A 25025-nucleotide genomic window follows, 5' to 3' on the forward strand; every position below is an offset into this window, starting at 1 on the left:
GAGCGCCCCCCTCACTCCTCAGCGCCATCGCAATCTGCGCTCCCCACCGAACCGGGGCGCGGCCCCTTTAAGGTGCGGGGCGGGCCGGCTCGCCGAGCTGTCGCGGGAGTTGGTTGGTGCGCTCTCGCGAGGTTGGAGCCACGCGCTGATTGGCTGCGGGGGGTTGAATGTAAGATGGCGCCCAGGGAGCTGTGAGGGGAAAAGACTCGGGGCCGAGGTGGCGGCAGCGGCGCGGTGCGACGGCGGCAGCAGGGCCGGGGTGAGGCGGGGCCGGGTCGCGGTGCACCGCGGAGCCGCCAGGCCGGGGTGTGCGCCGCGCGGCGGCGGGGCCGGGCGGGGCCTCCCGTTGGGGAGGCGGCGGCGGTGGTTCCGGGGGCGGCGCGGGCCCGGGGAGGGGGGTGGAGGCCCCGCCCGCGGGGACGCGCGCAGCTCGGCCGTGCACGCGCGCGGCGCTCCCGCTGCTCGTTTACCCCCCCGCCTTCCCCTTGCACCGGGCGCGTCCCCGCTTCGTTCCCCCCCCTCCGCGGGGCGGCCCTTTCCCCGCGCGGGCACCGGAAGGCGCGGCCTCGGCGCGGCCCTCGGCGGCCGCCGTCCCCTGCGAAGCCCCCAACATGGCGGCGGGGAGTGAGTGTGTGGAGGGGGGGGTGGCGGCTTCGCCTCCGCCTCCTCCTCCTCCTCCTCCCGTAGGCCCGGTGCCGGCCGCCCCGCCGGGGAACAAAGGCGGCGGGAGCGGCCCGGGCAGCGCTGGGGCAGAGGCTGAGCCGCGGCCCATGATCTCAGGGGCTAAATATGGAGCTTCGCCTCGGCTGGGCTGGGTGGCTCCTCGGGGCAGCGCCGGGCACACGAGCGGGGGGGACCTCTGGATCCGGTCACTGCTGCTGCTGCCTTGTTCTAAGTTCTGTGTTGCAGTAAGTCCGGTGTCACCGGCTGCGCTGCGCCGGGCACCGCAGGGTCTGAGTGCTCTGCGCCCTGTCACAGCTGTGCTCGTCCCCGGGCACGCCGGTCAGGCCGAGGGACACAATGGTTACAAATTTGGCACCTCGCAGTTCCTCAGTAGGAGCCGCTGGCTGCGTGGATGATCATATCTGTCTGTCCTGGGGGTTCTTTTCTTTTGTTTTTTCTCTTAATGGATTACATATTAAAAATAAAATGGCTTTAATAAAGAAAAGAGGAACTGGGGATGGAAAGAGCTTCTTTGTTCTGTCTTCTCCAGAACGTTACAAGTCTAAGAGCTCAGGACAAGAGCAGCAGAAATACATGCAACATGGTGACTGGTGAGTCCAGATTGTCCACATGCTGCAAGTTGTGTGTGTGTTTTCAGTAACCTCAGTCTTAAGTTTTATGAACTAACCGTATGTGCTCATGATCTTCAAAGAGTTTCTTGAACTTATTCCCTGGGAAAAAAATGCCATGGTCATGAATTCCCTCCCTTTAGCAGAGAAAGCTTGTTGCCTGGATGCTGTTTGATTTCAGACTTCAGTGTTAAAATCATGCTGCTGAGATCTAGTGATGGGTGTTTGCTGTTTCTGATGTGTGTCTACAGGATAAATGGAATGCCTAAATCAGTGTGTTTTAATAACTAACAGTAAAAGTGGTGGCTGCAGCAGCAAGCTGTGTATGTTGACCTACAAAACCTTGTTGAGCGCGCACCTGAGCCTTAAAAGAGGCTTTCTGCCATAAATACAGGTGGATTGGGTTTTAATGAACAAAGCTTCTGGGAGTACAGTGTTACTCTCCTGAATCTTCATCTAGACCTGGTACCTCTGCTGCTCATGGGGCTTTGTGGTGTGCAGGTTTGGGTGGCTCAGTGCTTTTGGTTAAATAACCCCAAAGAGCCTCCAGACTGACAGGAACAACTTGTGGAGAAGCACACTCCAGCCTGTGATGTTACCTGCAGCATGTTTTGCTCCTTTCTAATTGCCAGAACTGTAGACAAAACCAAAGGAAGATCCTGCTGCTGCTGCAGAGCAAGAACAGATGCCACATGGGGCAGTGGGGTTCTGATGCCTGCATGGGTCTGTGAGTGCTGTTGTGGCTCATGTGAGCATCTCACTGGTTTTGGTCACTGGTGGCTCTTAGTGTAGTAACTTCAAGTGTAAAGGACTTTCCATGGTAGAAGAGAGATACCTTCTGACAGCTTGTGACAGAGGAATATTTGCTGGTCAGGGAAGACTAGCCTAGTAGGCTCTTGATTTTGATGGCTAAAAAGAAGTAATTAAGATGGAGCAGCTAAGCAGGGTCAGGGATTTCTAGCTAAGAAACTAGTGCTGGGTTTGTTCCACTTCTTGGTGGTTGAAAGAGGTAGGTGATGCTTTGGTGGTGGACCTCTTTACATTTGGGCCTGCTGCTTGTGCATCTGGGTTTCTGGTGGCTTCTGGTCTCTGCTGCACAGAAGCAGGATGTGTCTGAGTAGCTCTTGGCAGAAGGGCTTGAGTTCCTAAGTAAAAATGAAGGTTAATGGGTAGTTGCTGCTGAAAGCAGTGGCCCTGCTGACCTCCCCACTGTCTCCCTAAAGAAGATGAACAGAAGGTGAAGAGCTATTCCCCGAGTTGCTGCAACATAATAAGCACCAATGCAGGATTCAAGGGAGAAGGCAGGACCTATGCTGAGAGGGGAGGGCATCCTGTTCAGCAGCAGCTTGCTGTTGAAGAGCAGATCATCTCAAACCCTGTAGTGTTCACACCTGGGTTCCCAGTGTGGTGGTCTTGAGGCTTATTCCTCAGGAGAGTCTTCCCTCTGAAACCTGTGTCTGCTGGTGCAACTCAAGGTGGGCATACAGAATGATTGTGCTCTTCTGCAAACCTCACTGTAGTATTGAAGTCAAATGTTTGCAAGCTCCAAGTAGAAAATGGGGACAAGTTAATAGCTTAAAATCTCTTCCCACTTCAGAGTATGTAACAGAGCATCTTAGATGCAGATGCATTTGAGTATATCTGGTGTAGGTCCTGAGTCACTGGGGATGCATTAACAAGGCTGTTCTCTACTGGATTCTCCCTGGACATGCAGTCACTTGGGGGAAAGGTTAATAATGTGTCAATAATGTGTCCTGTGGACGTGTAGGGTACTCTTGGGTGGCTCCTGGAGGAGCAACTTAAGTCAATAGTCTCGCTGGCTCTACTGCAACTAAGTGAATAGTCTTACTGGCTCTGTCATATGGAACTGGCTTGAAAATATGCCATACCAGACTCTCTGCAAGGCAGGAGAACTCTTTTTCTGTCTAGCTGTGGGCTCTGTGCTGATTGTTGAAGAGCTGTTGGATTTACAAGATGGATATTGTGAACTGATGCTTTCTGCTATAAATGTTGATGGATGTTTTAAGAGTATTTTCTATAGTAATGTCTTATAGCAACAATTGTTGCTTAATAACTCCACAGACTACAAATAGAGCACGAGTTGCCTCATGTGTGTCCCCCTTACCTTTGATATTCATTCTTTCTCCTCTGAGCCTGGTCCAGCGCAGTAGCCATGAACCTTTCCGTGTAAACAAAACCTGTGTGTGCTGAGACTGCTGTCACGTAAGGGTGAAGAGTGGTCAGGATTTGCTCTGGCTCCCACTGATCCTGGTGGGAACTGGGGCTGGACTCGTGGAATACACTTGGGTTCCACTGGGAGCCTGGAACTAGTGTTTTCACGCAGGTTGTTGCACTCTTATGGTCAACCATGTATATCTGTCTTGGTTCCATTTGGTTAAATAGTGGTAAAATGATACAAAAAGTTCTGCTTTTGTCCCTATTCTCTTTAGAACTTACAGACGTAATGTACATATATGATGTTTGTCCCTTTTCCTCCTTTTGACAGCTTGATCTAGTAGTACTGAATCACCTCTTCTAGTCCTAACCTTGTGTTGTTTCACATCTTTTCACAACTATCTCAATATCTGGTAGTGTTACAGCTCAAACCTCTTCATCTGTTATCAAGACTAATTAGTGCCTTAGAAACAACCAGTGTTTTACTCACTGCAAACTCCATTTGTGGCTTTAAACAAGATAAGTCAATGCTGTCAGAGCATACCCCAGAGCTTTCTAATGTGCTCAGGTGGAGTCAGCTTTGTTGTGGTGGTTTTTTTTTCTTGCTTTTACTTACTGATCACCTGATTTCTTTTCCTTTCTCTCTTTTGTTGTCAAACACGGCATGTTTCATGTTAACTTCTCCCTATATTAAAGAACATCAAAACCTGCTGCTGCTGCTGCCTTTGTCACTTCCAGAGCTCTGTTTCCTCCGTGTGTGTTGTACCCCATTTGAGGAATCTCTTGATTCAAGCACTCTCCTTTTGCTTGCTATGTTCAGATCAATAAGCTGCCCTAGTCCTAATAGCAGCGGGCTGAATGCTGCATCTGTTGCTCTTCCGTTGTGCTTCCCATTAGCCGCCTAGAATAGAACTGCATGGTCCAATAGAACGTACTGCTCGGTTCTCCCACCTCTGTGGCTGCAGAGCAGGTCCACAGCTATTGATTTCTGAGCTTCTCTCACTAATACTGCATGCTGCAAACAGACAAGATGGGAGACTTGAGTTCATCTGTTGTGGGACTTGCCTGATCTGGGGGAAGTACAACACTAGAAGATGTTACATAGCAGTGAGCTCTTTGAGTAGTACCACAGTTACACCTGGTTATGGTTCAGACGTCCCTGAGCTGCTCAGGGTTAATCTGAGCAATGTGTAGTAGCACGAGATGCCTTGTAAAACTAAAGCATCTGTCTCAGGCATCTGGCTCTGCATGTTTGCCAATTTTCATATGGTTACTGGAGTCAGGAGTATCCTTGTATCAAAGGAGAGCTGCAGTTCAGACTTTCACTTTCTCTTTCCTTAAGGAACCCTGAGGACCTTGCAATATGAATAATTCTCTGGAGAACACCATTTCTTTTGAAGAATACATCCGTGTGAAGGCACGAACAATCCCCCAGCACAGGATGAAGGAGTTCCTGGACTCCCTTGCTTCCAAGGGCCCGGAAGCTCTGCAGGAGTTCCAGCAGACAGCTACCACCACCATGGTGTATCAGCAGGGTGGCAACTGCATTTACACGGACAGCACAGAGGTGGCTGGGTCTTTGCTTGAACTTGCTTGTCCTGTGACAACCAGTGTCCAGCAGCAAACTCAACCAGAGCAGCAGATACAGGTTCAGCAACCCCAGCAAGTCCAGGTAAGCATCTTAAATCATATCTAAATGTACGTATGACTTGCTAAGCCCTGGAGCAGTGTTCAGGGCCAGCTACTGTCTAACCTGAAACCACAGGCAAGCACTTGGCAAAGCGAGGCTCATTAACTTTATATAGAACAGCACTATTTCCCTTTCATTTAAGGAATTTGGTAGTAAATGTCTCTCTTGCCTGTGCCTCCATTGAGCCCTGCTGCAGGAGGAGCAGCAGCACGCGTAGCAATGTGATGGTGTAACCTGGTGGAGATATGGTTGACAGTTCCGGCATGTACACAGCTCCCCAGTGCCCCGTACTCTGTGTGAAGCTGCTATAAATACCACCCCCCTCTGCTGGTCTTACTCTCTCTGGTTGTTTGGGGTGGCTGTGGGCTCTCAATCCTTTCTTTAATGAAATCAGGGTTTGCTTGAACATTCTAAAAGTTGTAGTTCCTGAATTGGCTTGTAAGTGAGGGGAGATGCAGGGGAGCGAAGTGATGGTATGAACCAGGGGAAGATGCCTTTCAGGAAAGGAACTCTTAAAAGATGCATATCTGTCAAGATACATGATCCTTTTGCACAATGGAAGGAGTTTTTTCCATTATTTGTTTTATTATGTATTGCAGTATTTTTTATTAATTATTAAATGAGCAAATATAGCACCAGAGAGGGGGAAAAACCCAACCCTGAACATATAATTTTGATCCTCAAACAGAGTTTGTAACTCAAAGAGTTCATAGGTGGCAGGGCATTTACTAAGGGTTTCTTATGGTATGTCTCCAAACAGCTGAAATCTGACAGCTTTAATTCTGGTACACTTCAGATAGAAATCTTTCTGCTTTCTGTAACATGAATGTGAAGTTGTGAGCTCTCCTGTTTTGCAACAAATGAGGGTATGGAAGCACAAATGAGTAGAGATAAAGTAGTGTGAACTTGCTGCAGTGCAGCAGACCTGCACTAGCAGCTGGCTTGTCTGCTTTTATCCTACAGCAAAGACAAACTTACGTCTTTCACTGGGCAGCTCATCTCCAATTACTCTCTCTGTTGAATAAATGAATGCTTAAAAGGGACTTCTGTAACCTGTTGCCCCACAGTAATGTGTGTTGCAAGGATTTTGAAGGATAAAAGCCTCTACAGTCTCACAGACAGGGCTTGGATCTCTGCATGGCTCTATTCAAACTGATCCAGGGGTGGGTTTGGTTCTGCCAGATAGCACATTTTAGGGAAGTGGCTTCATTTTGTAGTAGAAGAACTAAAAGGGTTGGCTTCTGGGTGCCTCAGCCTTGAAGATGTGGAGAGTCCCCAGACCAATTGTAAAAGTCAGAAGGTATCTGTTGTCCCCTCCCCTTCTGCTGCCTCCTTTCAAAACTGCTCAAAGTTCAGGCTTGACCCTTGCAAGTCTTCTCATAACAGAGATAGGGAGGGAGGTCAGGTATCATATACTCCAGAGAAAAGCAATCTCCTGACCTTCTTGAAAAGAACTGTGGAGTTGCTGCCAGGGACCTGTTCTTGGTTTGAAACCAAGTGGCATTAGCCTGCATGTGAAACATACCTGGTGGAAGTAAAGATTTCAGCAGCATTCCTAAAGAACAGTGTCTGTTCTCCCCACCTTGGCTTTGATGTGACTCTGCTTTAAATTACCCATGTTCTCATTTGTCAGCACAGCTCGGAGTTAGTGTTTTTGTTGCCTTCCCTGCTGCTCACTTGAGGATGTTGCAGCCCCCTGAACAGAGGTGGCACAACTGGTACTAGATACTGCTACAGCTGAATTCAAGTGGTTTTGAGCAGCTAGCTCAGAAATGAAGGTTTTTGGTAAGGATGGAGTGGAGAGAAATGTCTTTACCCCTTTGCAAGGATGTTTTTCTGTCTTTCAAGATCTTTTACCGAGATGTGTTTTATGTTAAAAGTCGTAAGTTAGTGCTTACCTGTCTCAACAGTGTTGCTGTGGCAGCGGTAGCAGAGCTTTGTGTCTGAACAGGGCTGAGTCTTGTGGTGACTCTGGAGGTGACAGTGTCCCACTAGAGCTGGGCACCAGATTCAGCTGAAATACTTACTTATGTTTTATTGTGAGCAATTTTGGTCACCCATTGAAGCCAGACTTATGTCATTCCTGGTACTTGACTTGATAATCTCTTTATTTCTTGCTAATCCAATTGCAAATGAGTGGAAGACCCTTTGAATGTCTGTTTATATCTGGCAATGTGACAGTGGGGCTGAAGGTGACTAATAATATGACCAGGCAGGTGACAACGGGTGAAGTGCTGATGACAACTGTACCATCATAAAGATAGACAGTGCTCAAGTTTCATCCTAGATGTTACTTGCTGTGAACAACCAAAGACACTGTATGACTGTTGACTGCTTTTATTTATCCTGGCAAAACACATTTCCTGTTGGAAGAAGTTGCTACCTTAGGGTTTTCCTGCTTAAAAGGTTCAACAGGCTGTTGCCAAATGTTTATTTTAAAGGCTGAGTGGATGCAACTCTTGGGTTATAGACACCGAGCTGCAGTGCAAGTGTCTTGGAGTTCCTTCTGTGCCCAGTATTGCAGTGGTGCTGTTTTAAGGAGTTCAGTATGTCAAGCTGTCATTCCCTGTGCTGCATCAGGGGGTGGCTGGCAAGGGCTGTATTTTGCTCCAGTCAAGTAAGAGTTTTGTCAGCTCTGCCTTTGGTGAGCATGTTGTTGGTTGGGCTTGTGCGTTGAGGCCATCAAATTGATGGTGCCAGTGAGGTGTTAGCTCTGACTTGCTTACTGAATACAGTTTTCCTGCAGAGGTCAGTGAACCTCTTTTGCTTCTTCCTCTTCTGCAAGAAAACAATTGAAAGAATAACAGAGGAAACTGAAAAAATACCAGAGGACAAAGTATCTTTGCTTAGGACACAAACAGTGTGTGTGGGAAGATCCTCAGTTTCAGCTAGTTATTAACGCAGGTGTCTGGTGGTAGGTGGCAAGAGCTCCTCAAACAGGGCTTGAGGAGAAGGTACTATGGGTGAACAAGATCACTAAACTATAAAGGGGATGGTTAAATGCTGGTGTAAAATGCCTTGCAGTTAATGCTTAGACCTTTAATTGCTTAATTCCTTGTGTGTTTACTGTTCAGATGCTTCAGTCCTCCCCCAGCCTATTTTATGACTGCAGACCATTGTTAATGACATAAAGCAGGGAAAGATGCACTTAAGTAGCTCGGGAGAAAATCTTATCTCTGGCTCTGAACAGAATACATATTCCCTTTGCTTCTGATGGGTGCACTTCCTCTACCTCAGTGCTGGTTTTGAAGTTTAGCCTGAAGATACAGGTCCTGTTTGCTTACCTTTGCAAAGCATCCTGATATGGTATTAGAGTAGCACGTAGTATTAATCAGCATTTGCTAGGGCTGAGCATGCCACTTCAAAGAGTGGTTGTAGTCAAGAATGGTGTTTTCAAGGTAGCACCTTCTTGTCTGTGGGAGCAGGTTCCTTTTTGAGAAGCAAGCTGGTTTGTTTTCCCTGCCTCACGTTAACTGCCTTAAACCTAAATCCTACCCCAGTGTAAAGCTTGACAACATAATCTTGATATTGTAACTGTTCAAACACACGCAAGGCCTAATTTGGCCTGTGGAATTTTCTCTTTGATGTTGATGAATGAGCAGAGGAAAAACCTGGAGTGAGAATCTGTCTGGCAGTTGTTCTGAAAAGCTGACTTGTACACTCCCCATAGGCCTTGTTTACTTAGATAGCAAAGGACTTCCTGTAAAGTAGTTGAATAACAAGTTCCAACATTTCCTGCTACTTCAGTGATCAGTCTTTTCACCTCTTCTATACTCAGATCTGGTTTGTACTTGTACGTGTGCTTTCTGGCGTAACATTAGGAGGAACTCTTTATTGCAGTGCTAGTTTTTAATGCTGGAATCGCTTTAGCTTAGGACTGTTGTTGAGGGAAGTGTATGTTAAGCTTTCTTTCCTTAAATTTGCCGAAAAATGAGGAGATAGCTCTTTTCCAGCTCTCCCCTTTTTGTGCAAGTGTTTGGTTGCTGTCACCTTGCTCAGGTGTGGAAGTTTGAGGTTACATTTTGGAGGGCATTGGATTTGCCACCTGCCCCCCCTTACATCTTGTAGGTTTGGAGCCTGTTTGGGATTCCCTTTAGATGATACTAAGCCATAAGATGCAGTCTTGTGTCCGGGTGTTTGCCTGTCTTGGCAAGTGGGCAAGAGCAGACCTAAGTTTGAAATAGTTGTCTGGAATGTGTAGTGTGTACACCTCAGCAGGTCAGTCCTGCTCTGAAGGTCTGCTCTTGGTCTATCCTGCCGCTTCTAGTGTGCGTGTAGCTTCAAAACCCAAGATATGTTTGTGAGAAGAGACATCTGAGAGCCTGTCAGGTGCTCTGGGGCAAGGTAGATCTCAGACAATCCATGCCTGTGAGAGTTGGTGTGTGGGCGTGTGCTCATTTGGAGTTAGGGTTTGAGAAATGGTAGGTAATCCAGTCAGTCCACGGCTGAGATTTGTTTTTGCTTGGGAATTCTTTCACCTTGCTTCAGAAGTGCAGTTCTGCAGCCTCATTCCTTCTTGGGCAGAGAATCCACACAGGGCAGACATGCTCTGAATCCTACTTGAGAGTTTGTTAGTAACTGTCAACCATGAGGAAACAAAGCTTTTGGAAGACAGGCTTTGGCTGTTCTCATGCTCATGGAGTACCTTTCTTTTTGCATGTGCTCGGGTCTAGCCACAGTATGGTTTGGAGCTTAATGTGACAGAAGATTTCTGTTAAAGGAATCCTAAAAGTTCTGCCCTCCCTATTGTGGTGTAGGTGTGGCTTCCAACACTTCTGATTCTCCAGTCAGCTGGTACTTGGTCCAACTTGTAGCTGTTTTATGGTAAAAGGCATTTCTCTGTGTGAAGTTGCCTTGCTGGGAAGTGGTTCTCCTCGTGCTGTTAGATCCAAACTTCTGGCAATAACCAGTTTTTCAGTACCCCGATAACTTGGCAAGTTCCTTTCTTTCACCATTATAACACAGGAATTTCCAGCATAATGTGTTCTCACTTTAATCTTCAGCATAAGATGAAGATTTAAAGTTCTCCCTGCTGGACTTTGCCTGTAAATTTAAAGCATTCTTCTTTGTACAGAGTCTGTTGTTTAGTGTGATTCTTTGTCCTTTTCTTCCTCAGACAGCAAGTTAAACAATGAGGTCAATGGAAGAAGCTCTGGGTTGAACTCTGTAAATCAGAAATGATTGCAGCACTCATGGGTACAACCTACTTGAAAATAGGGAGGGATCTACGGCAAGATGTGGTTGTTAAAAATGGATATGTAATTCACAAGGGATGGGTAATGTGTGGTAGGTAGAGCTCTAGTGTTCTTTTAAATAGGCGCAGTTTCTAGTCAGAAGCATGACACCTGAAATGTGCAGCAAAGAGAGCTTCCAGGCGTGCTGGAGTCTGACTTCTTTCCCTTTTTTGAGTCTGGACTCATTCTCTGGCTGTTAACAGTAGCACTTTTAAGGAGTTCTCAGTCAACCTGTGCAGATTCTGAAAACACACTGCAGAAGTACAGGCTAAATGACATGTGTGCCTCTTTTTGTGACATTATTTTGAATCCTGGCAGGTAAAGTAAATGTTTCTTGGGTGAAACTGAAAATACATCAGTGCAATAATGAATTTAGTTTGGCCAGTGTGAGACCTTTGTCTTGCAGGACATTCTTTGAACAAGAACTCTAAAAATCACTAATATAGTATTTAGTATTAATTTAAGTCAGATATTTTGGAGAATACTTGCCTTTGAGGTGTAATTGGAACTGCCTTCCCCTGGACTCTTCACTGAGGCCTGTGCTTGGGCCTGTTTGCCCAAGGCAGTGCTCATGCTGGGGGGCAGTATGATAAGAGTATCAAATAGAACTGAAGCAGCATCCCATAGGTGTGTCCATCTTTTTCGGTTAACTGCCTGATCAAATCACTCACTGATGCAGCTTTTAAAGCTGTCATGCTGACTCAAGCTCATATGTTTCTTGTTACCTTGCAAGGAATTATTATAGCAAATCCACGTCATCTGGATTGCAGTATGCTGCATATAGTTTCCAGCAAGAACCTGTAAAATTCCCTGTTCTTCCTGGAAATAAAATTAGTTCTTAACAGGAGGTGACTTATAAAAACTGGTCTGCAAGTGGTGTGTTTTGCTACACTACTTTTTTTTCCTCTTAATGGGCAAATGAATCCTTAATGTTTCTTAAGGTGATGTTGGGAGGTGAGATTTCATGTGTCTGTGCAGTGCAGACCTGTGTGGTGATTGTTCCTGGCATTGTCAGGTTGGCTGCTGTGGTGTCTGTGCAAATGCTGTGTTAGCTTTCCTCACTCCAGAAAGTGAGGTAGAAAAGGGTGAGAGAACATGAGTAGGAAGGCATGGTTTTGGAACTAGATAGATCTGTTTTGGCTTCAAACTTCATATGGCTCTCATAGGTGCCACTAATAAAGTGCTACATCTCCCTGTTGGGTTTGAAAGGAGAGCTTGAGTAATTAATTTCCTCCCTTAAGACAGTGTTAAGGAAGCCTGGAGAAGTAGAGGATCATGGGAACCTGGGATATTGCTTCTAGGACAAGGGAAATGCAACAAAGGGGCCCTGTAAATGAGGGAAACAGAGTGGGGAAGTGTCTGGATGAGGAGAGCAGAACTGACTTGGTGCCCTGGCAGTGGAGATGCCACTCAGGCTGGGTTCAAGGCCTGGGATATGAAGTTGTGGGCTCACTCTGACTCCTAGCTTTCAGTCTGCTCCTGGGCTCCTTCTAGATGGTGTGACAGACCATGGGCAAATGAGCATTGATGCAAGAGGGTGTGATTTATTTTTTAGTTTTCCCCTAGAATAAAAAGAACTGTGTTTGGCTCCAAGTCTTAAAATAATTTATCTGTGTTATTCAGCATTGTGTAAGTGCGTGAGCTAGAAAATACAACTGAGTAATTTGGACAATAAATGGAATAAGTAAATAATGAAAATCAAATTGGTTTTAATTATCACTGCCAAGGAAATACTTGTGAGGTTTAAAACCCAAATGCTGTAGTGTTGCTCCTCAGTGTATGACACAGACTCAGGTTGAGCTTGCAACTTCCTGTGTTGACACCTGCTGGGGTGGCATTACTGTTGGAGAGTGCTTCCAAAATGGTATTTCTGTCCTTTATCTGGAAAGGGTCAAGTGCTGGTTTCAACTTACCCATATTTCTTACTGCCTGTCACTGGCAAGTGCTCCAACTGGGGCTGAAGGCAGTAAACCCATCTTTAGAGCACAGTGAACATGAGGCAAGCTCTTGCATTTTGTAGCAAGATAAACTTGTAATGTGCATGACCTTAACGTCTTGCTATTGCAGAGCCTGTGCTGAAATAACATTTTAGCAATGCAAATGGTGCTGAAGACTCTTTTGGCTCCCAAGGATGCAATCTGTTGGCTTGAGCCCACAGAGCTGTGAGAATGGAGATGCAGCTCACGCGCTCTTCTGTCTGTGCTGAGAAGGGTGATCATGTGCAGCGCTGAGCAAATGCATCATCTACCATGTCTCTGTTAGCAACCAGGCACTTCCAGAGCAACTTGGTTCTATTTTCCTGAAGTCTTTACTGATGTATTAATATATGGAATCATAAAACTGAGCATAAAAGACCTGGAGCATAGACCTCCAGTGGTAGATCATCTCTGTTGGTGCCCCTGCTGTTGAATTACTTATGTCTAACTGCTGAATTGGTGGTGTTGCAGGTTCAGGTCCAGGTCCAGCAGTCACCACAGCAGGTCTCCGCCCAGCAGCTCTCTCCACAGCTAACTGTCCATCAGGCTTCAGAGCAGCCAATACAGGTCCAAGTGCAGATCCAAGGCCAGGCGCAGCAGCAGGCATCCCAGACAATACAGAATCAGTCTCTTCAGAGCCCCAGCCCATCTCAGCTGCAGGCAGCTCAAATCCAAGTGCAGCATGTGCAGACTGCCCAGCAGATCCAGGCTGCGGAGATACAGGAGGAACACATACAACACCAGCAGATCCAGGCCCAGCTCGTGGCAGGACAGGCCATTACTGGTGGCCAGCAGATACAGATCCAAACAGTTGGGGCACTGTCACCTCCACCTTCCCAGCAGGGTTCTCCACGAGAGGGAGAGCGGAGGATCAGCACTGCCAGTGTCCTTCAGCCCGTGAAGAAGCGTAAGGTGGATATGCCTATCACTGTATCATATGCTATTTCAGGGCAGCCAGTTGCCACAGTGCTGGCCATCCCTCAGGGCCAGCAGCAAAGCTACGTCTCTTTAAGGCCAGACTTGTTAACAGTGGACAGTGCCCACCTTTACAGTGCCACTGGGACCATTACTAGCCCCACTGGAGAGACTTGGACCATCCCTGTTTACTCTGCTCAGCCACGTGGTGACCTTCAGCAGCAAAACATAACCCACATTGCCATCCCTCAGGAGGCCTACAACGCCGTCCATGTCAGTGGCTCGCCAACGACACTGGCTACCGTGAAGCTGGAAGATGACAAAGACAAGATGGTGGGAAGTACTTCAGTAGTGAAGAACTCTCATGAGGAGGTGGTGCAGACTCTTGCTAATTCGCTCTTTCCAGCACAGTTTATGAATGGCAACATCCACATTCCAGTGGCAGTGCAGGCTGTGGCAGGGACATACCAGAACACAGCACAGACAGTGCACATATGGGACCCGCAGCAGCAACAGCAGCAGCCCACACCCCAGGAGCAGGGGCAGCAGCAGCAGCAACAGCTACAAGTCACTTGCTCGGTAAGTTAAAACTGCTTCTCACTCTGTCTGTGATTAACAACTTGCAAATGTTGGAGAGAGGGAGGGCGGCAGCAGACAGCTGATAGGGAAGCAGAGATGCGTCTGTCCCAGTATCCTGTTGTAGGGCATTTGACTCCTCATAGGTGCCAGACTGTGATGTGTTGGTACATAATTACAGGATTCAAAACTTCCTCAAAGTACAGCCTTGCTCTTTGTGGTGTAAAGTAATAGATACATGCTCAGTGCTGGCTGCTTCATAGCAGGTGTTCCAAGGTCCTGAGCTGTCCTGGGGGTTGCAGTGGCCAGGCAGAGATGGTTGCAGTGCAGCAAGGTGTGCAAATACATTAGTCATCTTCTTACCAGTTACTTTGTGTTATGCAGCATGTGGGTTCAGGGCAGATCCTGTGCCAGGGTGAAGTGTCGAAATCTCTGTAGTTGTGAGCCAACCTCATGGATCAGGTGTATCTGTAACACCATGTCCTGCTTCTGGGAAATGCCTGGTGTGCAAGAGAGCAGTGAGGAGCAGTGGCAAGCAAGCATCTCCTCATGGTGCTTGGCAAATGTGGCGGCCAGATTTGTTGCTTTTCTTTTAAAGGCTTTATTGCTAACTTTAAGCTATAGATTATTTTGAATTGGCTTTTAAAACTTGAATAACTGGGGCTATTAGTGGACTTTTATATGTGCAAATGGATGTCATTGATCTTTTATTACCAGAAAGTGAAGTGATTGACCTGTCACAGCCTGTTTTTGCTGAATGGAATAAGGGCAAAAATACCCAAGCTTGCTAGCATAAATGTTGTTATAAGTTCCTTCTGGTTTATAAATAACACTGTTGGCTTTATAAAGCGTATATGCCCTCTGCTTCACCAGTAAGCACTGAGACAAGGAGGATTACCTTCTGTAGTTGTCTGGTTGTTTCCAAGTTAATTGTGGGCTATAGCCCACCAAGATCTGCACTGAAAAGAGTTCCCTACATCTCTAGATAACTTTCAGGTCCTGGATGCCCTCTTTTATAAAGCTGTACTTTAAGCTGCAGCTTATGGTTCTTGCAATACATGGGGGCTTGTTTGGTTGAAGTTTTCTTGTTTTGTCATGTTCAGATAATCTTCTCTACCTCATCTTTTCCCTGTATTGGTACTTCAGAGGTTACTTCATCACCTTCAGCTGCTTAAACCAACTAAGTTGGTAAAGGTTTTTGCCTTTCTGCCAAACAGGACTTTTAGGCTTATTTTAGGGTCTTTTAAGAGTATAAGCCATGTTCTTGGGATACTTCCTGAGGTATTAGCCCCATAATTTCTTTAACGGCTAATTGGAAATCATCTTCTAACACTGTATTGTGTATTAAGTTGCAGTTATTTAGCTTGAATTGTGAGAAACATAAGTCTGTTAAGAAGCAACTGCCAGCTCAGTGAATTAGGTGCAGGCTGTGTGACTCCCTCACTCTGCACAGGGTGTCTGTGAGTCAGGGCAGATCACCCCATAGGTTGGGCTGGTGGAGGTGGATGTCTCTGGAAAGCTTCCTGCCCTCTGGAGATCAATGGGGCAGAGCTCTGGAGGACACGGAGTCTCTGTCCTAGCTCCTGCAGAGCCAGGGTGTCAGTTCACCCTTGGACTCCTGTCCTCTCCAAGGCAGAGGCTTGCTTGATGACTTCAACTTTGTCAGCATCTGCCTTGATAAAAGCTGGGCTCTTCCAGTCATAGCCTCCCTCTGCTGCTGGTGCTGCAGAGGCTGAGAAGCAAAGAGCTGTTAAGAGCTAATGGAAAAGAAGAATTGACCAGAGGCAGTCAGAATGCTCCAGTCTGAGCTGGAGCTTTGTCTCTGTGGCTGGGTTTTGTTATACTAAATAAGGTACGGGAATTACTACAGTCTTTAGGCCATTTTCATTATGGTCTCTGGTACTGTCAGAGCAACTGTCACTGATAATTGACACTTGGCAGTATCAAAGGAAAAGTTACTTCATTATAACAAAGATTTTTGGGGTGGCTCTTAAGAAGGACAAATCATAACTGTTCTGATGTGAGGACTGCCATCTCTGACATTCTTAGGGTGCCACTGAGAATTTGACTAAGGGCTGTAAAGCTTCAGGTTAATGGTTGTAACTGAGGTATCTGTGAGTCTTGCTGTGGCATGGGCTGGAGAAGTTGCAGTAGAGAATACAGGGTGAGTGCAGCTGGAGGGCTCACTGCTCCTTGTGGATAGCTGCCATCATCAAATGTGTGGCTGTATGGCTATAAAATCAGTTTCAGTTTGAGGTAGTAATTTGTGGTGACTTAAGGTCCTGCTGTGAAGTGAACTTCCAAAGGGGCTGGAGACACTATAGTAAATCATAAAGTAGCTCTTCACAGAATAGTAGCGAGCTCTTATTAGCAGTACTGGGGAATTGCAGAAAATTTGCAGTGCAGCTGAAGGGCTGTTTTGATGCCGTTCTAGTTTATCAATTAATTTCTAAGAGGTATAAAGTAACCTTTTAAGTTCTTGATAAGAACAAAGTGTCTGTTATGTACTGGCTAATGAAGAGAGCCTGCCCTCGACGGGCAGGGGTGGGAGGGATGCTACTGCCAGTGTACAATGTGCCATTGTACCCAGAACTTTGCTCAAGGCAATCCAGACTTAGAGCAGCAGTGGCTGGTAGAGCTGATGGCATCTCACTGTTCTTCCTTGCCAGGGGGCTGGTGATCTCTGTAGGTGCTCTGTCTGTGTGGAGCCTGGTGTGCCTCTTGGTTGAGTGAGATGACGGACTTTAGTGGTGGGTCAGTGACAAGTTAGCTGAAGCCAAGAAAAATGCATTGGAGCAAACTGGGCTTCAGAATCAATAGTGAATCTGATTCAGTGTTTGAGGGGAGACCACAAGTCTGTTGTTGAGAGGACTTTGGCTCTAGAAAGATCCTTGCCTTTGAATATACTGGCTTCCTACTTAGTGGTATTGTGGCTGTTGGGTCTCCTGTGATGTTCTGCAAGACTCTGAATGCATCAAGCTGCAAGTGGTGTGGATTTGCTAAATCCCTTCAAACTAAAAGAGTTCTTGCAGAGATAAATACTCTTGTAAGCAGCAGTTCAGGTTGGACAGCAACCATTGTGCTCCTTGGATTAGAGGAGTGTTGCAAAAGGCTGATATCCCAGGGCTAGAGGTACTGCAGTGTTACTTGGGGTTTGTGGAATTTCTGCATATCAGAATCTGTCTCAAACTGAACTGTTTTCTTTCACAGGCTCAAACTGTTCAGGTTGCTGAAGTTGAACCACAACCCCAGCCACAGACTTCACCTGAACTTCTACTTCCAAACTCTCTGAAGCCAGAAGAAGGGCTTGAAGTGTGGAAAAGCTGGGCACAGACCAAGAATGCAGAGCTGGAAAAAGAAGCCCAAAATAGGCTAGCACCTATTGGAAGTATGTGTCATGACAACACGGCCTGTCTTCCCTTTCAAGTTGGGATTAGGAGTGACGAAAACATTGGCTGTTTACTGCCCTAGAGCACACCTTTGTTTTTAAATGCAAACTTTGATTTACTCTGCAGTACCGCTCCACTACCACAGGACATGCTTCAGGGGAGGTGTTAGCTCTGTGCAGTCAGCTCCAGCACTCAGGCTGGGAGCAGTAGCAAAGGGTGCTGTGACTGTGGTACATGGAGGAACAAAATGGCTGTGAGTGGCAGCCAGGCTGGTAGAGCAGTCACAGAGCTGCTGTTTCCCTGTTGCTGCAGGGCAGCGTTTCATTGTGGACATGGTGAAAGAAGGCAATAGTCATGCAGTTGGCAGGACAGAGTCTTCCTGTTGGATTCTTGCCTGGTTTATCTTTTAGTAGATCTGACAGCCTACAATCCTGATTTGCTTTAGTTTTGTTTATCATACTGGGAGAATGAGGTAGTACTGAGCCTGCTACATAGAATGGCAAAGCAGAGATCTGGGAAACCATTCCTGAAAGGTTGGGGAAATAATATGGCTTTATGGCTTAACTTACATGTTTTTTTCTGGTTTTCCAGGGCGCCAGCTGCTGAGGTTCCAGGAGGATCTCATCTCCTCAGCTGTGGCTGAGCTCAATTACGGGCTATGCTTAATGACACGAGAAGCTCGAAATGGTGATGGTGAACCCTATGATCCAGATGTGCTCTACTACATCTTCCTGTGCATTCAGAAGGTAGGGGGAGGACTGGTCTCTGTGCAGCAGAGCCATGCATCTTGTCAGCATGTAGAGGGAGGGTTCTCTGTTATAGAAATGGAGGCCCTGGCTTCACAAAAGTTTTGTGAGAGAAAGTCTCTGCTTAAAAACAAACAAACAAACAAAACCCCAACCAGATGAAATGTGGTCAGTGCACAGCAATGCTCTCCCCTCATGAGTTAAATTTGTGAAGAATTGTTAATAACTGAGTTCAGGATCATGGTGAGAATGATAAATTTTAGGTATTTTGGCAGGGGAGGAGGGTTGGATGATGCTTGAGGCAGTTATCAATGTCAAACTTGATCTGGTTGAAGCTTTAACAGGCAAGAACTTAGCTTTGTGTGGTGTGGGAAGCCTAAGCTGGTAATATTAGTGTGCTTTCTGAAGAGCTGCAGGATGGAGCTAGACTCTGATAGGAGAATTAAGAATTGTCTCCCTCCTTAACCTGCAACATTAGCATGCAAAGGACAGTCATGTGAAATAAACTGAAGTGAAAGGTGAAGTCTCACCAGTTTGACTTTCGAAGACTGTTTTTCCTTTCTCTCCTGGCATTCTCATGACAGTAACTGAGATTACCTGCCCTGCGCTGGCCTTGGTGCAAGGGTCCTCTCTCTAAGTAGAATGCTTTCAGTGCTATGCTGTAAAATGCTTGACTAACCTGTACTGGGTTTTTAGGCTAAGTTCTGGCGTAGGAGTTACTTGCTCTGACTGTGCTGGACTGTGTTGTGACTGTTTCAGTATCTCTTTGAAAATGGCCGAGTAGATGACATCTTTTCAGATCTCTACTACATTCGGTTCACTGAATGGCTGCATGAAGTTCTGAAGGATGTCCAGCCCCGTGTGTCCCCTCTTGGTAAGAACTTATGTTCAAGAATTTCAAGCCTTTCTGGAGTTTGGGATGTTTAAACTGGATGGCAACAGAAACTCTTCTGAAGTGCTTCATCTCCCTGGGACGGGTCTGCTTGTCAGGGAGAAAAATCCTGTGTCTGCAGTGACTGCTGAGTTACTGCATGAGTCAGGCTCTAGCCCTGTCAAGGGCTATTTGTCTATCACTTCTCACCCATCACAAGGCAGGTTGTTGGGACTTAGTAGTGTCATGAGGGTAGCTTAGTTGGAAGCCAGCTGATCCTTGATCTGAATCAAGCTTTCTCTTCTGAAGTACTTATACATCTTGTCTCTGACATGTATTGTAACTTTGGGAGGTAATACAACACTGTCACGTTGCCGTGTAGCCAGATGGATATGGTCTGCAGGGCCAACTAAGTGTCAGAGGAAAAAACAGTGTGTGATTAGAGCCTTGAATGCTGCAGTGAAATGCAACTCAGCCCTGGGCTGAGAAAGTGATGGCAGCAGGGGCGAGGGGAACACTTCCAGAAGAGAGAGATTTTGACAGTTATTATGTATGAGAACTAGATTAAGAACTGCATTTTCAGAGCAGGAAACCTGGCTGCTCCTCCTTTCGTTCCCTTTGATCTGGTGCGACATCAGTGAAGAAGCTACTGCTTGTGTTGAGCATGGGAGCTGATGTTACAGGCTCAGTGGCTCAGTAGCAACAAGAGTTTGGGAATCCTTTTGTTTTCACTCTGGCTCTTTGATCTGTGTTTTGTCATTCCCAAGTGCCAGAGTTCATCATGCTGTCTGTTTCCCTGTTTATCTGTGTATTTGGAGTATAGTATTTCTCTTTTACACAAAGGATAAAATCTGAGAATCAAAGGATTACTCATGTGTCCAAAATACATCACTTGGCACTGTGTGCTGACTAAAGCTGTGTGCAGGGCCAAGAGCTGATTTGTTACACTGGCCTGCCTGCTCTCACATATTATTGGATTAGGAGCATCTGCATTGGAGTTGTGCCATTAATTAAAAGCTGTTTAAGTGCATGTTTATTCCTCCCTGGGCTGGTATGCATGGGCGTGCTGCAGAAGCATACCCTCCACAACTAGCAGTTGATGTATGTATTCAAGTGGTTCCTAACCATTCCTGCTGTTTAAAGTTATTTGCACAGTAGTGACCCTTTACACCAGTGAGGATCCTCCTTCCCTTCATATTTAAATGTTCTCCAGTAGTTACAGACTACAAATTGCTGCTGTGACTGTTTCCTGGTACGATGCTGACTTCTGGTTATTGCAGGTTATGTCCTCTCCAGTCATGTAACAGAAGAGATGCTGTGGGAGTGTAAGCAGCTGGGAGCTCACTCCCCTTCTACCTTGCTCACTACACTGATGTTTTTTAATACAAAGTAAGTACTCCGGTCTTTGGGGATTTTGGGGAATAAACTTCAGACACCTTGGCAAGGTTGGTAGGAAATTACTGCACTAGGTTAGGGCAGAATTGTGGATTCCAAGGGGTAGCACACAGAGTCCTGCAGCCTCATCAGGCAAAGATGCAGAGCAGCAAGGAAAGGAGCTGCTATGAGGAAACTGAACTTGTGTTTGCTGCTTTGCTGCTGGAAAGTCTTTAAGTCTGTGTTGGTTTAAGCTTCAGCTGAGCAAAGATGACTGCTTTGGTGTTGTCTTGTATCCTTTACTTGCCCCTGAAGATCCTGTGTTCTCTTCTTGCTACTCAGATACTTCCTGTTGAAAACAGTAGACCAGCACATGAAGCTGGCCTTCTCCAAGGTGTTGAGGCAGACCAAGAAGAACCCTTCTAATCCCAAGGATAAAAGCACGAGTATCCGCTATCTGAAGGCTCCTGGCATACACCAGACAGGACAGAAAGGTAGTGTCTGCAAGTGTTTTGGGTGGACTGTTTACTTACAGGGCTTGAAGGAGGTGGATGAACCATGAGAACCCAAGGCTCTGCCAACTACTCTCAGCTCAGCAGCATGTGTTCTGTGTGAGAGAGTGCAGTACCTTCTCATAATGAGCCTGGGGACATAACCTTAACCTGGGGTGTATACAGGACTCATCAAGGGCTAAGGATAACTTTGTTACTTTTATTTTTTATGGACAAAGGGTCTATTGGGTGTAAGTGCTTATGAACAAGGGAGAAACTTCTTTGGGAGGGCTTCCCTTACCTTGACTTATGTGAACCCAGATAAAATCCGTATGTAAGTACAATCTGTCCTCTTCAAAGCACCAGCTCGGGGTTTAGCTGGGGCACTGCAGCCTCAGCAATGAGATGTCTCTCATTTTGGGCTGTGCAGAGGAGAAATGGAAAGAAGGATGTGACTGGGTTGTGATCTTCAGTAGCATTGACATAAGGTGAACTCTCCATATAATGCTTTGAGCATTTAGAACCAGATGCTTCTGCCCTGGCACAGTCTCTTTTATGGTGACAGGGTGCTGCCTGGCACTCCTTAGTGTGCTGTACTTATACAGTGTCTGACACACTTCTGGGGGGGGCTGGTTTGTAGTTACAGATGACATGTATGCAGAGCAGACTGAGAATCCAGAGAACCCCCTGAGGTGTCCCATAAAGCTGTATGACTTCTACCTCTTCAAATGGTGAGAGCTCTTGTTCACGTCTATCACTGCTGTGCCTTCTGTGACTGTTAAGCTGCATCTTGTGCCTGGCCTAGTTTTCAGGGCTGTGTTTTATAGCTGGCACAGTTTCTATATTTGCATAAATTTACCTAAAATGGGGAGGGGTTTTGGTGTGAGAGGGTGGAATTTACTCTGACTGCACCTAAGCTGAACTTCTGTGGTATTTAAAGGAGACAAATCCTCATTTGTGAACTGGCTGCTCTTAATCTCATACTCCAGAGGTTTGCTGTGTTGCTAATGAGCATACTGTTCTGCCTGGGACTTGTGGGCATCCTCTACTTGAGATGAGATTAGAGTCCTATTTAAATTGGCTTCTGAGCAAAAATGAGGACAACTTATTGGAGGGAGCCTCAAAGGACTCTCTTCTAAATTATGACTTGTAATGAATGTAAATGTTCCTCTGCACAGATGGGTCTGCAGCTAGCTTGGCTGTGCAAATACCTCATCCTTGCTTTACTCTGAAAGACCCGCAAAGCTGTGTGTGTGTTATACTTAACCAGTGTGAAATACAAATCACTTCCTTGTAGTCATTACTATGGCTTTTTAACCTTGACTTGGCCTAAAAGCTTTGGGACCACTGTTGTCTGTAGATGTAACTCCTAGATGCAATGTCTCATCAGCCAGAAGTTCACTGTGAGGGTTTGTGAAGCTGGGGTGAGGAGTGTGGTGATCTCTCCCTCCCAGGACATCCTGTTAGCCTGGTTATTTCTCATCTTCCTCACACAGCCCCCAGAGTGTGAAAGGCCGGAATGACACGTTTTACTTGACACCGGAGCCAGTGGTGGCCCCCAACAGCCCGATCTGGTATTCCATCCAGCCCATCAGCAGAGAGCAGATGGAGCAGATGCTCACCCGGATCCTGGTGATACGAGAGATTCAGGAAGCTATTGCCGTGGCTAATGCCAGCACCATGCACTAAGGCATCCTTCTTGGCTCAGAAGGGGTGGGGAGGGTGATGGGGGAGGGACAAGCAAAGAGAAATTGTACAGACTTTTACACTAAAGGAGATGCCTAAGTTTTTGGTTTTTTATTGGTGTAGTTACGAAGCCCTTTTAGGCTTCTTCTCTTTAAAAAGAATCTAAAGGAAAAAAAACCTACCCATTGTGTATCCTTACCCAACACACCAAACTGTTGGAACCATTGGAGGCTGCATATCCCTGGGAGCTGTGGAAAGCTGCTGGTTGACTCTGGGTTGTTGTGTTTTTTTTATGATGTAGAAAACATGAACCTACAGGATTGGCCTGGCTGGCTGGGGCCTCTGTCTCCTTGGAGCACGTGCAGCCTAGAGGGCACAGAATGCTGGATGGACCTGCTCAGCCAGTGGAGGAGAGGCAGGCATCTTCTTTTCTTGTGCTTGGACGTTAATTTGCTGTTATCTTGGAAGGAAGAGGAGAGAGTGAACTGCAGTTGTGATTTATACAAAAACAAAAGCAAACCAACGATTTCTATTCAGACCTTTAAGTGACATTTTTAGATGTTAAAAGTACAAACTTTACCACACTTCTGTTTGGTTTTTTTGTTGGTTTTTTTTTGGCCTAACGTTGAGGCCTTAAACCTTGAGGCTCCTGTGCCTGATGGAATTCTTGTAACATACACTTGTGTATCATATAAAGATACCACCCTGTTTCTCTTATGTATTCTTACTCTAGTTGTTTATTAAGAATGACGAGCACGTCTTTTCAACATGCCATTGAACAATGTGTCTTTATTTGGGGAAGAGTGAGCTGTGAGGGTGGGGGGGTCATTATATAAAGGTCAGTATGCAAACTGGTTGGTTTCATCCCTGTTTGTGCTTTCCAGCTCGACTCTGCTGGACTTTTCACCTAAATTAGGAAGGTAGAAGGTGATTAAACTTTGCTGAAGGACCTGAATGTCTGCTTGCTGATGGAAGCTCAGTGTCAGGATAGGAACATGGGGTCTGTGAGACCAGCTCAGACTGTCCTAATGTTCTGTGGCCAGCTTGTGAGGCTTCACCCTTAGGCAAATCCCGTTCTCCTCACCTTCACAAACGCATCACACCAACAGCATGATGGAGGGGTGTTGGAGGGAAAAAGCCTTCCAGGAGCAGCACATGGCCTACTCCTGCCATTTAACAGCTTTGTCACAGTTTTTAACACAGCTGTGTAGCTTCTGGCATCATCCATGACCGTAACCTCCAGCCCTTTAGCCTTGCCTTGCTGCATCTTAAATGGTTGCTGTATTTTGTACCATTAACAGTCTGCTCTTTTGAAGCCGGCAGGTAGCCAACCATGCTTGAAATGGGAGATCACTCCAGGCTTGTTGTTCGTGCCACCAGCTTCTCAGATGTGGAGAGATGATTCTGCTTCTTGAACTTGTCTTCCCTGCTTCTCCATCTCATGTTCTTTCCCTGTTCCAAAATATATAGATGCATATTTAAATATATATTACAGTAGAAGGACTTAAACTTGTGTACAGGCAAGCAGTTTTTCTGAAGCTTGTGTTGGCCAGCACCTGTATTGAGAAGGAAGGTCTGCCCTGTCAGTGTAAATGTTGAGAGTAGCCACAGTGTTCCCTGTCTTTGTGCTCTTGAGCAGTGTTGAGGTGTGCAGGCTGAGAGACTTGGGCCTCTGATGCTTCATATTGACACTGGTGCTCATGAGAAAGCAGCTGTGCATGAGCTGGTTGTCAGTTTGCTTCCTGAGTAGGTCTCTGTGCTCAAGTAGGTGCAGAGAGGTGAAGTGGCAGTGCTCTGTTGTTCACGAATACCTGTGCTCTGAAGTAGGCTCTTAACTCAGTGTCTGCTCCTTGTTATGCCAGGGGGAAAACAGTCTGGGGTTGGTGCCCAGATCCCAGTGGATGAGTTGGGAAGGTGGTGCTTGGTGGGGGTGTAGTGCTGGGAACTCGACTCAGCTCAGTTCAGCCACTGGGAGCCAGCAGTTGCCCCTGTCAGGGTGGCTGTTGAGACTGCTAATGCTGCTTCAGCTGTCAGAAATGTCTAATCCCTTTGCTGTATCTTAGTGACTGCAATGTCCATCTCTGGCCCTAGTTAAGTATTTAAGGACATGGTTAGGGGCAAGTTCCAAGTAGCTGAGTGTGCTTGTTGCCAGGGATGCCCATCTGGCCTGCACAGAGTGGATTTCTTATTCTTCTAGGTAATTTGTCTTCTGAACAGAGTTGCAAAATGTGAGAGACTGCAGGCAGCTGTGCTCAGTGTGTGCTGTGCAGCACTGCATGGGGAGCTATTCCATATATCCAGCATTCCCACACCTCAGCGTGAGCATGCTGCTTTGTCTACATCAGAAATGGTGTTGAAGTCATCTGCCATATTCCCAGTGTACAAGTTGCTTCATTAGGTGCCCTTGGGAGTTGCCTCTTACTCTAAAAATTGCCAGAAGTTGAATTCACTCGACAGAACATTAGGGCAGTTCCAGGTTAGGGGTGAACCAACACCTCTGCTGAGCCTTCTGGGGAAACAGAATTCCATGTTACCTTGAAATTCTGGATTGTGCACTTCCCTTACTGCCCTGAACTGCAGATGGTCCACAGTCTTTGTAGGGGAAGAGTT

At 46.5% G+C, this 25025-nt stretch overlaps 1 protein-coding gene across 3 annotated transcripts; it reads left to right on the top strand.

Annotated features, from left to right (window-relative positions):
* The first annotated feature begins 147 nt into the window (after positions 1-147).
* On the top strand, positions 148-23184 carry QRICH1 (glutamine rich 1). Of its 3 annotated transcripts, none has more exons than XM_065687121.1 (11): positions 148-259; positions 1214-1274; positions 4810-5139; positions 12839-13861; positions 17069-17246; positions 17839-17993; positions 18753-18867; positions 20145-20253; positions 20581-20732; positions 21370-21460; positions 22226-23184. In XM_065687121.1, exons 3-11 carry the CDS (start codon positions 4831-4833, stop codon positions 22416-22418), a joined length of 2325 nt encoding a protein of 774 aa, XP_065543193.1. In that variant the 5' UTR covers positions 148-259; positions 1214-1274; positions 4810-4830; the 3' UTR covers positions 22419-23184. The 3 variants fall into 3 exon arrangements, with proteins under 3 accessions (XP_065543193.1, XP_065543196.1, XP_065543194.1); XM_065687122.1 differs by lacking the exon at positions 148-259 and adding an exon at positions 455-624; XM_065687124.1 differs by lacking the exon at positions 1214-1274.
* Positions 23185-25025: the final 1841 nt, after the last annotated feature.

This window comes from Lathamus discolor, chromosome 7 (assembly GCF_037157495.1).
Source record: "Lathamus discolor isolate bLatDis1 chromosome 7, bLatDis1.hap1, whole genome shotgun sequence".
NCBI classification, from domain to species: Eukaryota; Metazoa; Chordata; class Aves; order Psittaciformes; family Psittacidae; genus Lathamus; species Lathamus discolor.